Source organism: Ictalurus punctatus, chromosome 10, assembly GCF_001660625.3.
Source record: "Ictalurus punctatus breed USDA103 chromosome 10, Coco_2.0, whole genome shotgun sequence".
NCBI classification, from domain to species: domain Eukaryota; kingdom Metazoa; phylum Chordata; class Actinopteri; order Siluriformes; family Ictaluridae; genus Ictalurus; species Ictalurus punctatus.
The window spans coordinates 13,652,852-13,666,003 of record NC_030425.2 but is presented as its reverse complement, the minus strand read 5'-3'; the positions used below and the strand labels follow the sequence as shown (position 1 = coordinate 13,666,003).

Sequence of the window (13,152 nt, the reverse complement as noted above, 5' to 3'; positions counted from 1 at the left end):
GAGGATAACGCCTAAGCAGGTCATGTCATGTCAGTGAGATCAGTACAGAATGTTTATCTGCATACAGAGACACAAACATGTTCTTCTGTTCAAGGTTCGTCTGCACATCTTCCAAGACCCTAAAATAAAGCCTGTTTGAACTGCCTCAAACTGCTTCTTATCGTTACACAGAAGTGTGTCATGCTCTGCGTTTCATATATATAGTAGTGGTTCAGCACAAGTGCTGAAATAATGAGCGCTCTCATTATTCTATCCTGCTTTATTCTATCCTGTATTAACCATCCATCTGTAATAAACCTTTTTACCTTCAGAGGACGAGTCTGCGAGTGTTGTCTAATTTCCACAACAATTTGGCGTCCCTGGGTGGGCTGCACAAATCTTTTCAGCTTTTCTGGAAAACAAGCAAACCGGAGAATGGTCGTAGAAAAGTTTTACCCTGAAGTCCGTGTTGACACGCAGGTGGTTTGTGCTTTGTTGTGCAGAGCGAACGACTGAGGCAAGCTTAATACTGATTGGTATGAATCATCAAGAATTTAGAATTAGAATTTTATGAAATCATAGTGTATTGCTGTCTGTGTGGAAGGGAGTTAATGATTTAGAATTAGAATTTTATGAAGTTATTGTGTATTGCTGTCTGTATGGAAGGAAGTCAATGATTTAGAATTAGAATTTTATGAAGTCACCGTCTATTGCTCTCTGTGTGGAAGGAAGTCAGTGATATAAGAAATGCACGTATTATACTGAGAGAAGTATTACATGGAGCGATTTCTTATAAGAAGTTCCAGGAACTTTGCCTCTGCGACGGCAGAGATATTGGTGTTTCTTAGATCACAGCTTCAAAACTAAGATATATACCAACAGGTGTATGTGTATATATATATATATATATATATATATATATATATATATAGAGAGAGAGAGAGAGATAATAACGGTAAAAATATTCGCTAACAGAAGGAGTCCGGTTCGAGCAATAACTAAGTAAAGAGAGTACTTAAGAAGCGCAGTAGGCACAGTATTTTTGCGGCGGGTTATTATCAAGTGGCATGCCCCATTGACTCAATCCTTCATAACAGAGGTACATGATATATTTGGCAAATTTAAAGCACAAGTAAATTTTACTGAGATAAAAAACTAAAATAATAATTATTATTTTAAAAAAAAAGAAGGGAAAAGAAAACTAAGTCCTACCAAATTGCTGTATGTGGACTTGCCCTCACAGGTAAACTCTTTTACATTCTTAAGGTTTGCTCTACTGAACCTATAAGTTATATGATTAATTGAATGTCTAGAGATTTGGCACACATTTTGAACCTTTTCTGTCTGTGCACGAGAATGCATATTCACTTGATTTTCAATGCATGTTAAAGAGATTAAAACTTTGAAAGTTATAGGAGGTGTAAAAAGAAAAATACAAAACAATATGGGGAAAACATGTAGCAAAACACATCAAGTGACACATGCTATGGTATGAACAGGGTGCTCATATGTTGATCCTAATCCTAGTTGCATGTATTTTTTGTCCCAGAATCGGCGCCCCACGTCTCATTAGCCAAAATAAAGAACAAACACTAGAAAGAATGTGGGTCGGATTATGTGAGAGTGGGAAAAATACAGATTGGGAACAGAAACCCACCTCCAACATTTGGTATAGCCGGACGCTGGGAGTTCTTTCAGGAAATGTGCGAGGTTAAAGGATGTTATTTGTCATGACAAGGGAATGTTTCTGAACCTTGGGACAAGCCCCATACCCCTAGAGACACACCCACAATTGAAGAAGGTGCCTCTCGGGCTGTGGGCCCAAGGGAAACATGACGTAGGCCTGATTAGAAGTGCACCACCAGTCGTGATCACGCCCAAATCTGGCTTTAGGACCAGAGAATCTCAATACCCTCTTAAATCAGAAGTGATTGAGGGAATTAGGCCACTATTTAATTCACTACGAAAAGCAGGGGTCATTGTCCCCTGTCCTGATTCGTCAGTGCGCACTCCAATATTTCCAGTGTGAGAAGCAAAAAAAAACAAAAAAACAAAAAAAACCCTACAACGTGATGAATGGAGATTTGTACAAAATTTGCAAGCGGTTAACGCAACAGTCAAACAGAGAGCTCCAGACGTGCCAAATTCTTACACTACATTAAGCCAGGTTCCAGCAAATAGCGAATGGTTTTCAGTCGTAGATTTAGCAGTATATCTCTTGATAAAGACAGTTTCGGACGTCCTTACACTTTCACTCGCTTGTGTTAAGGGTATTGTGAGTCCCTAACGATATACAACCATATGCTAAAGGACAACTTAGGACCTCTACCACTTTCTCCAGGGGACAGTGTGAAACTGACACCATGAAATTGTTGCAGCATCTTGCCCAAGAAGGCCACAAAGCTAGTCTCTACAAATTACAGTATGTACAACAAGAAGTGAGATTTCTAGGGCACGACATCTCCAGCAGTGGAAGGAAACTCTCCGCAGACAGAGTATCTGCCATTCAGAAGATTCCCAAGCCTGACGTAGAAACAGGTTCTATCTTTCCTCGATATGTGTTCAATTCGCAGAACTTTCATTCTAAACTATACCATTCAAGAAGCACCACTCAGAGAGATGGCATATGCAACAAGTTGGACAGCTCATTCTCATGTAAGTTGGATCCAGTCGCTGCAGGGTTTCCCCCGTGTGTAGGTGCAGTAGCAGCAGCTGAGAAAGCTGTGGTGGCATCCAGAGACCTGGTAAGTTACACAGAAAACCTCACACCTGTCCACCCAATGGTGGCTGCACCATAACACTATACTACTAGACATGCCGAGACAGATCGTCTCTGCAAATCCATGGCCACACATGCAGCAAGTTTTGTAACAAGTATTGTTATAAGGCAAGAATATGACTTTTGCTCTGCCATGGCAGAATCGATATTTGAAAATCTCACATGAAAGTCCTAACATGTTGATATAAATGCTGAAGCCAACCCAAAGATGATAAGACCGTCTAGATTACTTACTGACTCCCAGACTGTGTAGGCCAATGCAAGCTGAAAGGCGTTGGTGAGAAACTCCACGGTGTCCAAAGTGGACTCTGAAACAGAATTCATGCTTTTTAGAGGAAGGTGTGAATGAGGTTGATACAAACATCACTGCTTAAAAGAGCAGGCAAAACAAATTCATGAAATGATGAGACAGAACTACACGCCATATACAGTGTTATAATTCACACACATCAACGGCAGCACTGTGCGCTTGTTTTTTTTTTTTATTGGATTGAACGGGTCTTGATGTTATTGATAAGAGCACAGGTTGGATAATAAAAAATCCAAGTCATAAATCCATTACCTAGCCTACCATGCAAGTGAAATCTTCAATGTGCTGCCAAGTACAGCGCTCTGAAAAAGTATTTGCCCCCAAGTTTCAACTTACGGACTGAAGACTGGACATTCTCCTTTAGGATTTTCTGGTAGAGAGCAGAATTCATGTTTCCATCAATTATTACAAGTTGGCCAGGCCTTGAAGCAGTAAAGCATCCCCACACCTTCACACTTCCACCACCATGCTTGAGCGTAGGTATGATGTTCTTTTTGTGGAATTCAATGTTTGGTTTACGCCAGATGTAATGGGACCCCTGTCTTCCAAACAGTTCCACTTTCAACTCATCAATACACAGAACATTCTCCCAAAAGGTTTGAGGATCATCAAGGTGCGTTTTGGCAAAATTCAGATGAGCCTTAATGTTCTTCTGGGTTAGCAGTGGTTTTCACCTCACCACAATTCCATGGATGTTATTTTTCCCCAGAGTCTGTCTGATAGTGGAGCCATGAACAGTGACCTTTATTGATGCAAGAGAGGCCTGTAGGTCCTTTGATGTTGTCCTTGGCTATTTTGTGATTTGCTGGATGAGTAGATGGTGTGCTCTTGGAGGAATTTTGGTTGAAAGGTCGGCCTCTTCTGGGAAGGTTCACTACTGTGCCGAGTTTTTCCATTTGGAGATAATGGCTCTCACTGTGATTCTTTGGAGTCCCAGAGCTTAAAAATACTTTTTCACAGCACTGTACCATGTTTTGGTTTCCCAGAAACGTAACAACTGGTAGCTACCATAATGTAATACAGTATTGCAAGCAAGTTAGCATGTTTAAAAGAGACACAAATAAAACAGATGATTTACATGCTAATTAATCCCATTAGTAAAAGCTGCTGTGTGTGGTGCAGCAAGTGGTGGGGTTTAGAACAAGTTGCGCTTGCTATAATTGCAGCATTGAGGTGCGTTGAATTAAAAAATGCTGGTGACTGCTAGCCTACGGAGCTAAAAAAATATTAGCCTGAACACGTAATGTTCTTGTACTTGTGTGACACAGACGAGAAAAGTACATATGCCATGTGTTATATGCAATGTCCATATGCAATGTTACCTTTAAAAAATAAAGTTTTTAACTAAAGAACAAAACTCTTTTTATGTTGTTCATTTAGGTCTGTATTTAACTGCATTAATGTGCTGTAATAGAAATTTTAAGGAAATTGCCATGTATATCCACCACATGTGTTCACCAATAACATTTTCACCCGCCATATTTCATGTTTTCAAAAGAGGCTTCAAAAACCTATTTTTTAAAAACTTTATATTAACAATAAGCATTTTGCAGAAAGATGGACAAATGTCGGGGAAATAAATACTCTCACTGTCATAACAGCGATGCCTTTTGACTGTATAAGGGCTATATTTATGACGTCATGACGCTTCAGTGCTGTGTCACATCTGTAATGTTTTCAAGATCACGTTTATATCTTATAATAATTACTAATACAAATAACTTAAAACTTTCTGTACAAAGCTAAATTATGTCCATGCTAATTATGATCAACAACTCATTTCCCTTCTTTGCTCTGAACAACCATAATAATGTGTTACGGACGTGACCGTTATGGACGCTTCATATTAAATCGTATGCACCAGTGCACATTTGTTTACCCAGATGCTGCTGTTAGATGACTGACTTATATTACGGCGATCTGTTTCTGGCTTACTGTATATCGGAACCTTTTAGAAATGTAATTAATTAATGTATTCTAGTAACATATAAGAAATTAAGTTCTAACAACAACGAGAGCACCATGAGGGTTTACAGATCACTACAACGTGGCGGCTGTGGCTCAGGTGGTAGAGCGGGTTGTCCACTAATCGTAGGGTTGGCGGTTCGATTCGTGGCCTACGTGACTCCAGAGCTGAAGTGTCCTTGGGCAAGACACTGAACCCCAAGTTGCTCCCGATGGCAAGTTAGTGCCTTGCATGTCAGCTCTGCTACCATTGGTGTGTGAGTGTGTGTGTGAATGAGACACAGTGTAAAGCACTTTGGATAAAAGCGCTACATAAGTGCAGGCCATTCACCATGTTATTGTTCTAGTATTTGAATAAAAATACGTGTCTGAGAGAGAGAAATGAACAGGCGTGCACAAATGTTCACTCAGCTGATCGCTTACATCCAACCATAAAGGACACACCTGACGTGTTTTTCCCCTCGCTCTTTATCTCGCACGCCCTCACCTTTTTTCAGACACCTGTTTAACACATGTCGTGTCGCTGCTTCTTTTTTGCTCCTCTTAATAGGCAGAATCTAAATGACAGCCATTATTAGATGTGGTTAAAACATAATGACTGAAATCGTTAATACTACTAGCGAACATTTTTACACAAAGCAGAAAACTGTGATTATTTTGACTCCCGATTGCACGTTGAACTGCGCAAACTGGCTGAAAACAGTGCAATCGTTGTGACACAAAACAAAATATTGCGATTATTTTGACACATGATTGTGATTTGAACTCCATCCATCCATCCATCAATTCTCCACACTGCTTGTCCTCTGTAGGGTCGTGGTGATGCTGGATCCCTGCGTCTTGTGCCGTAGGCAGGGAAACGCCCTGGACATATGGCCGGTCGGTCCATCACAAGGATAACACACAAACATACACTCATTCACACTCGCACACACACCTAAGGACAATTTAGTGTCTCAAGTTCACCTGACCTGCATGTCTTTGGATTGTGGGGGGAAATGGGCAATTTGAACTCTGATATGATAAATATTTAATATAGCTGCTGATCTAGCTTGCAAACTCTACCTTTCGTGGTCTCTTGCACACACCAAATTCATGGTCTCTAAACTGAGTCTTGAACAACGCCACTCTGGTTACACCTCAACGGCATCAGAGACGCTGTGAACTCAGGCTTAAATAATCCATATGCATATTGTGATTTCAGTTTAAAGTCGACTATTTGTGCAGCCTTAACGTACTGGTGTCTCAGAGGCCAAAGTTTGGTGGTTTAAATACCCACTAGCGGTCTAGCATTTTATATGCTTTTCCATAGTCGGGGAAATGCGGCTTTCAGGACCGTCACGTCCATAACAGAGAGATGTCACGTCCGCAACAATGGGTTTTCCTCATAAATGCGAAAAAATGAAAATAAAATAAATATTTTATGTTCTATGGAGAAGCCAACCCATTTGGTCTGTATTAATACTTCTGATTTGTGCATTTTATTTCAAGACAAGTATCTTGTCTCCCAAAAGCTTGTGTCCTTTTTTTGTCATGTCCGTAACACAGGTATATTTCCCTCGTCTAAAATAGAAAACAATGTTTTTGTGACGTCTGGACCCTATCGTCACTACAGGGTTTAGGAAAATATAAAAAGACTGTTCAATATACTGATAATAAATACATTCTCTGAGAACATATATTTCAAGTTTTGACTGTAAATGTCATGTCCATAACGCTGGAATTGCTCATAAGTACTAGGTCGTGGCTTCTGATGTGCAATCATTGCAAGCTTTTTCCCACTCATGGCATTTTTCCAGCTCCCAGGGTTGCAACATTTCCAAAGAAAAAGACAGACGCAGTGTATAAACAGTGTGTAAACCCTGTGAGGCGTTACCTCCATAGCAGAAGAAGCCAGGCCCAACATTCCAGTATCCATCTGTGTTCCCTCGGTATGAGAACAGTTCTGCCCTTCCATGGCAGATGAAGCAGAGAAAAAAGGCATCAGGTCAGAGTCAGGAACATGCTGACTGACCTTTACGTCTTGTGTGTGCCATGTCCTAAACACAAACAGAAAACAAATGATCAGACAGAAAGCAAAACCGAAATGTGCCAGTGGTTTAATTGAGCAGCTGATGTCTATTAGAGTGTGGATCTTTTCAGTCTTCTCTTGTTTTCCTATTGAGGTTAAGCAACAACACATTAGCATGAACATGTTAATTGTGGGTAGGTTTACATGGACACTAGTAATTCACTCTTTAGTGTTTTTGACAGTTACCAGATTATTCAGGTGATCATTTAAACAGCATACTACAAAACCATGATTATATTTTTAAGAATCTAATAAAGACATTTTAAATGGATGATTAGTGCACATATACCATTATACACAATGGATAGAGAAAATAATGTGCTGTTTATAACTTACCTATAAATGTTTTTTTTTTTAAACACAGGAAATTTAAATGTACAGTTTTTTTTTTCATCAATAGATACGGCATGTATTTAGAAGGAAATAAGATCTCTGACTCATGCAGACCAATTATGAGTAAACAAACCAGATGAGTTATAACCCAAAAAATTTTTACATATCAAATTTCTTACTTATTGTCTCAGTGTAAAGTAGATGAGAATAACTGGGGGAGAAAAAGAAAGGGAGATTGAGACAGGGGAAGGAGGAAGGGAGTCCTTCTAAAAAACTCCACACTGAGGAGAAATGAGAACAGAAAAAAAAATCAGATCCATAGATAACGGTAAAACCACCGAGAGGAATGTAAGGGTAAAGGCTGAGCTAAAGGCTTCTTTGTACAGGTCTGTTCTGTCACATGATGGCCCTTAGGATCGCTGCCCAGCAGCTACAGAGCAGAGCCCATGCTGGTTATGAGTAAGGCCCTGGCAATGAAGCACAGACATAAACAACCACAGAAGAAATACAGGGCCTGAGACTGCATTTCCATTCAAATTACTTATTATGATGAGTTTATGACAGGTATTATTAAATGGCGAGAATCAATGTAGCCCTAAGGATGAATGTTAGAGTCTTTTCTGATGTGGAGAATATTAATGTCACCAGCAGGAACGTGAGTGCGTTAAAAACGTTCATTTTGCTTACGCCTGAATGTAGGATGATTTGCACCATTATGACATTACCCAAATGATAGATGTGTTTCGGAGGAGCTTGTACAAGTAAAAGAAAAATGCATTTACGCATTGTATGCGTCAGTTCGGTCCACTTGTTCATTCATTGTGAGAAGCTAGGGGTGAGTACCAGTGGGAAGACATGCTGTGAAGCTTGACAGCAGCTGGTAGAAATGAACCCCAATAGTGCTTCCTTGAACACTGTGGTGGTAGGCACATGAGCTAAAATGTGCTCCTGGAAAAAAAAGCACCATGGAGAGGATGGACAGAACTGTTCATGATGGCCTCCAGTTTTGCTACCATCCTCTTTACTGTAATTGTTTCCAGTGAGTCTAATGTAAGTCCTGTAATGGTGTTAACTGGTTTATTGAGGTGCTTGGGGTTCTCCTGCAGAAAAGCTGCTCCCCCAGCGGACCACACCAAAACAAAAGAATGCTGGCCACAATCGATGGATAAACAGCCCCAGAAGTCTAATGCACACACTGAAGGACCTGAGCTTTCTTCAGAAGAAGAGTTTGCTCTGGCCTTTCTTGTATAGTGCTTTGTATTGGTGTCCAATCCAATCTGCAATTCAGGTAGACCCTGAGATACCTGTATTAGGAATTCATCTACAGCCTCCCCCAGGATGGTTACAGGTTTTAGAGGCTCTTCAACACACCACCAGTTCCTTTGTCTTTTCGAAGTTAAGCTGCAGGATGTTTTCCTTGAACCACAAAAGTCCTCCACCAAACCTCTGTACTCTGATTCATCTCCATTGTTAATGCATAACGTGATAAATGGAGACAGAACAAGCAACGCAAGACAACAGTGCAGTGCTGAACGTGACTATATATACACACCAGTGCTAGTGAGCTAAACGCGAAACAGGTGAATTGAGACATGCCTCATCGTGCAGTGGGTGATGGGAAATGTAGTTTCTAGTCCTTCTCCGATACTACATGACACCAGGTGTGCCCTGTTAAACTGATTATTCAAACAATTAATAGCTCTGTATGTCTACTCTTGGTTTGAGGCCTAGGATTCACCTGTGAAGGTTGCATTTATTGTTAAAAAGAACAAACCAACACGAAGACCAGAGAGCTGTCTATGGGAGCAAGCCATTCTGAAGCTGAGTAAACTGGGAAAATCTATCAGAACCATTGCACAAGCATTGGGCAAAGCCAATCCAAAGATTTGGAATGTCCTGAAAAATAAATGTCTTCAATGTATAGCAGAAACAATAGACTTGGCCTTGGTTTTCTAATACTTCCAGAGGGGAATGTATATTTTATTTCTCCACTCTAGAAGCACAGAGCTGTTCTTGCTCTTTTCCATGGCGCCATAGCACATAAGGTAATAGTGCTGTGTTCCAGTCCCTGAGGCCATATTAGGGTAAAATGCCTTAGTCAAGAACCAATCAGGAGTGGTCAGAGAAACAGAATCAATCAACATCCTATAGCACACCAAGTAACTGAACCAGGACTACTGTGGCTCAACCATGTTCTGCTTCCCAGAGTTAAATGTTCTTCTGTCACAAAAATCTCGATCAAACCATCACAACCTTAAACACAACTCTACAAATCGCTCATCAAGCTTCAGATGCTCTGAGGGCGCAATCGTGTGTCTGCTCACTCCATCTGCTGCCTGACACTTCCCAGACTCCACAGCGGTTAACACATCACACTAACCAGGTGTCCATCTTTCCCGGGCCCATCTTGTAGGACGATCAATAGGCTAGTGATCATTATTGGGCTGCAGAATGACCTCTTCCTGTAAAGCGCCATTATCATTACTGGAAAACCTATTGCGCAAATACAGTAAGAACCAGAATTATGGCTAGCCATATTAAAGGACCTGTCCAAATCAAATTCAATACTATATTTAATTTCAATAGAGGTGTTTTAAAATTGATATAATGAGTTATAATGAGTTAATGGCAGTATTTATCCCTTGAAATTTAAATTGCTTCATGTTAAAAAAACAAATTCTATCCATCAATATATTATAATAAATAATTATGATTACATAACAGTATCAACTATCATCTTACAAGTTTTGTCACAGCGATGATTGTACCCATATGGTGCAAACTGATTTGTAGTTTTTGGCTTTAGTGCAATTAGCACATTTGATTGTTTTGTTATTATATATACTCAGATCCCATCTCTCTGTCTGTGGTAACTTGAAAAGTTGATGTTAATATTGAGTCTGGGGGAAAAAACCTCAGAAACACAATGTTCCTGAGCTGCTCTGAGTCGCCCCTACACTTTTGTAATTACTCACACAAATTCACTGTCAAAGCTTTTGGGCTCAAATCGGCTGGAAATTTTGAACGGACATATAATACACCAGCTCATACTCCCACTGTACATCACTGCAAGTGAAAGTAGTGCAGCCAAATAACAGCTGTACAACTTAGTATATGCCACATGTATAATAATAGAGAAGGCATTTCCCTTACGAGTGAAGTCTCCCTCTTGAGTGAGATTTTTTTTTTTTTTACATCCTGTAGCTTTAAATAATAGTGTAGTCGTATGAGGTTGGTTGATATGGAAGAAAAATCACGTCACAATATTTGATGACATTCCTACAATATGTATCAGGATATACAGGATTGCTAACAGTATTGTTGCATTAAAAAAACAACAACTTTTTTCTTCATAATTCAATGATTTAAAACTGAAGAGAGGGAAAATAAAAACCGTACACTTTACAATTTTACTGTGACATAATTCATCACAATATTGATATTATATCATCATATTGCCCATTCCTATGTAGCATAATCAGAAAAAAATACAATACAGAAATGGTGCCATATCTATGATTAATGTTGCTGGATCGCCAAGTGTATCGCCAAGTGTGTATTGTGCTGTTATAGTTCTAATAACAGCAAAATCAATTCTGGAGGTTTTTTATTTTTATTTTAAATTAGTGTCTAACGTTGTTAAATGTTCCTTAGGGAGATGAATATTTTGTAGCTGGAGAAGTTCATTCCAGGACAGAGGTCTCTCTCCCTCTTCTTAGTCTTTTGGTTACCTAAGAGGATGTATTTGATGGCTCCAGGTTTTCTGGGTGGCCTAACACTGAAATGTTAAAGCCAGGAGGATTATTCTATGACCTGGGCACATTTGACTCTCTGACTGACTCATGGCTCCTGTTTCACATGCGTCTGATCCTCTCTGATCTTTATCTGCCCAACACCTTCAGTCTTCAAAGGGTAAAAACACAGCAAGTCACTGAAAAACCCACAGTACTGCCACGTATACCAGTGTGAGTTACACATTTGTGGTTTGACAAGTAAGAATGAAATGTTTCTACAGTTTCAAGATAAAGGCTCCAAGTTTTAAAAGCCCATGCTTTGTCTTGTCCTGAAATTAGAGTATATAGTAGGGGTTTTCCACCCTGTTTTACTTATTTTCCACTCTAGAGTTAAGCCCCAGACTCATATTCTGTTGTTTTGCAAGCAGTGTAAGCAGCAGGAGAACATGGAAGTCATCCAGCGTGACTCGAGTAATCTCCTCTGTCACAGCTCAGAGCTCATGAGGACAGCCGGTCATGGCAAAGATAGAAAGGGCACGCTTTCATGACGAGAGTGAGCGCAGGTCTAGTATTTGCTCAGCCTGAAGGGCACATGAACCATGTCTGTTCCACTAGTTCATTCATCGTAGGTTCAGTGAATCAAGTAATCTTGATGCACTAACAATGGTGGATGTTTGATCATCAAAAAACTATTCAGCTTCTGGGGCTACATTTGATCTTTTCAAACCCAGGTTGAGGAAGTGGATCTCTGGTCCACTTCAAAACTGTTGGTCTAGGGTTCATGTCAAGTGACCTCATTTGTGTGGTTGAGCCATAAATGAAGACGAGCCACTCCTATGATTGGGCATAATATAATGTGAGATGGTTGTACATGTCATGCTTTGTCTGTTTCAAGTTTCCCTATAAGGAAAGAGAGGGTCTGCTAAGGGAGGGAATCTCTTCCAAGGTATTTTTCCTCTGAAAAAGTACCCATGCTAGACATCTGAAGTGAAGAATTCATCAAAATGCTGAATTATTTTTGTACATAAGCGAGCAGCTTCACCAGTATGTGAAGTATGGACCGGCCTAATTAATAAATACGTTAAAGTACATTAATTAAATACTTTAAGAACAATACATTGACACATCTATTGCCTACTATTTAGTTACAAAAAATCTAATCCAGCATACTGTATATCCATTACGTTATATCCAAAGCACATTTTAAAAGACAGTACATTAGGTGCATTCTTTAATGAGTGGACAAAGAAGGACTACTATTAGACATATTTTGTTTAACTGGAAATTCTTTGGAAAGATGAATACATCAGTTTCATTCTCATTTATTTATTGTCAACCGCCCTGTTCTATGAAAACTATCAAAACTGGCACTGTTCCTAAGAAGTAACATGTTCACATGTGAGATAAAGGCTCCATTTCACTTCTGTGTGGTAGTTTCATTCACTGCTTGCATAGTAATTTCACAATACCTTAGTAAGATTTAAATAACTTGGCAATGGAAAACAGTGATTAAAAAAAACCCAACACAAAAGACATCATTACACTTACAAATATGAAATCAAACTTTGTGTTACAACCGATATAACATGTTATAAAAATCAACCATTCATGGTAAAATTAATGGGAATTTCTTACTTCCCTGACAGCTAATAAAGTATTTACAACAATACCCATTACTATTATAGCAGTGGAAGAGTCGGACATAAACTGTGTACAACTGAGTACAGCTTTCAGACCTTTCTGCCAGTTACAGGGTTAAAGTCAGCGGCTGGCTGCTAACCCTTTCAGACATACATTAAAGCCTGTGTACGTTACACATCATGGAACTAACCATGCTAAATTACTCCTGTCAGTCAGAAGGATACGGCTACCTGAGCCAATAAAATATGCATGCAGTTTTAAAACTGGAGCTTGCTAGTTAGCCTGAGAATCTACTGTGACAATACCTAATACAATCGCTGAGAAGTCTTCTTGAGGGCTC

The 13,152-nt window shown here is 39.6% G+C and overlaps 1 protein-coding gene across 2 annotated transcripts in view; it reads right to left on the bottom strand.

The window, feature by feature from the left end:
* Nucleotides 1-13,152, bottom strand: part of si:ch73-63e15.2 (protein strawberry notch homolog 2) — a 70,372-nt gene that overhangs the window by 46,368 nt on the left and 10,852 nt on the right. The window contains exons 2-4 of one of the 2 annotated variants that reach the window (XM_053683372.1): nt 6,910-7,072; nt 2,993-3,066; nt 306-391 (exon numbers count right to left, since the gene is read on the bottom strand). Coding sequence is in view for 1 of the 2 variants with exons in the window: in XM_017478160.3 (XP_017333649.1) it covers nt 2,993-3,066; nt 6,910-7,017 (182 nt within the window). In the remaining variant the exon portion in view is untranslated. The remainder of the gene's footprint in view (nt 1-305; nt 392-2,992; nt 3,067-6,909; nt 7,073-13,152) is intronic. The other variant, XM_017478160.3, reaches the window with a different exon arrangement.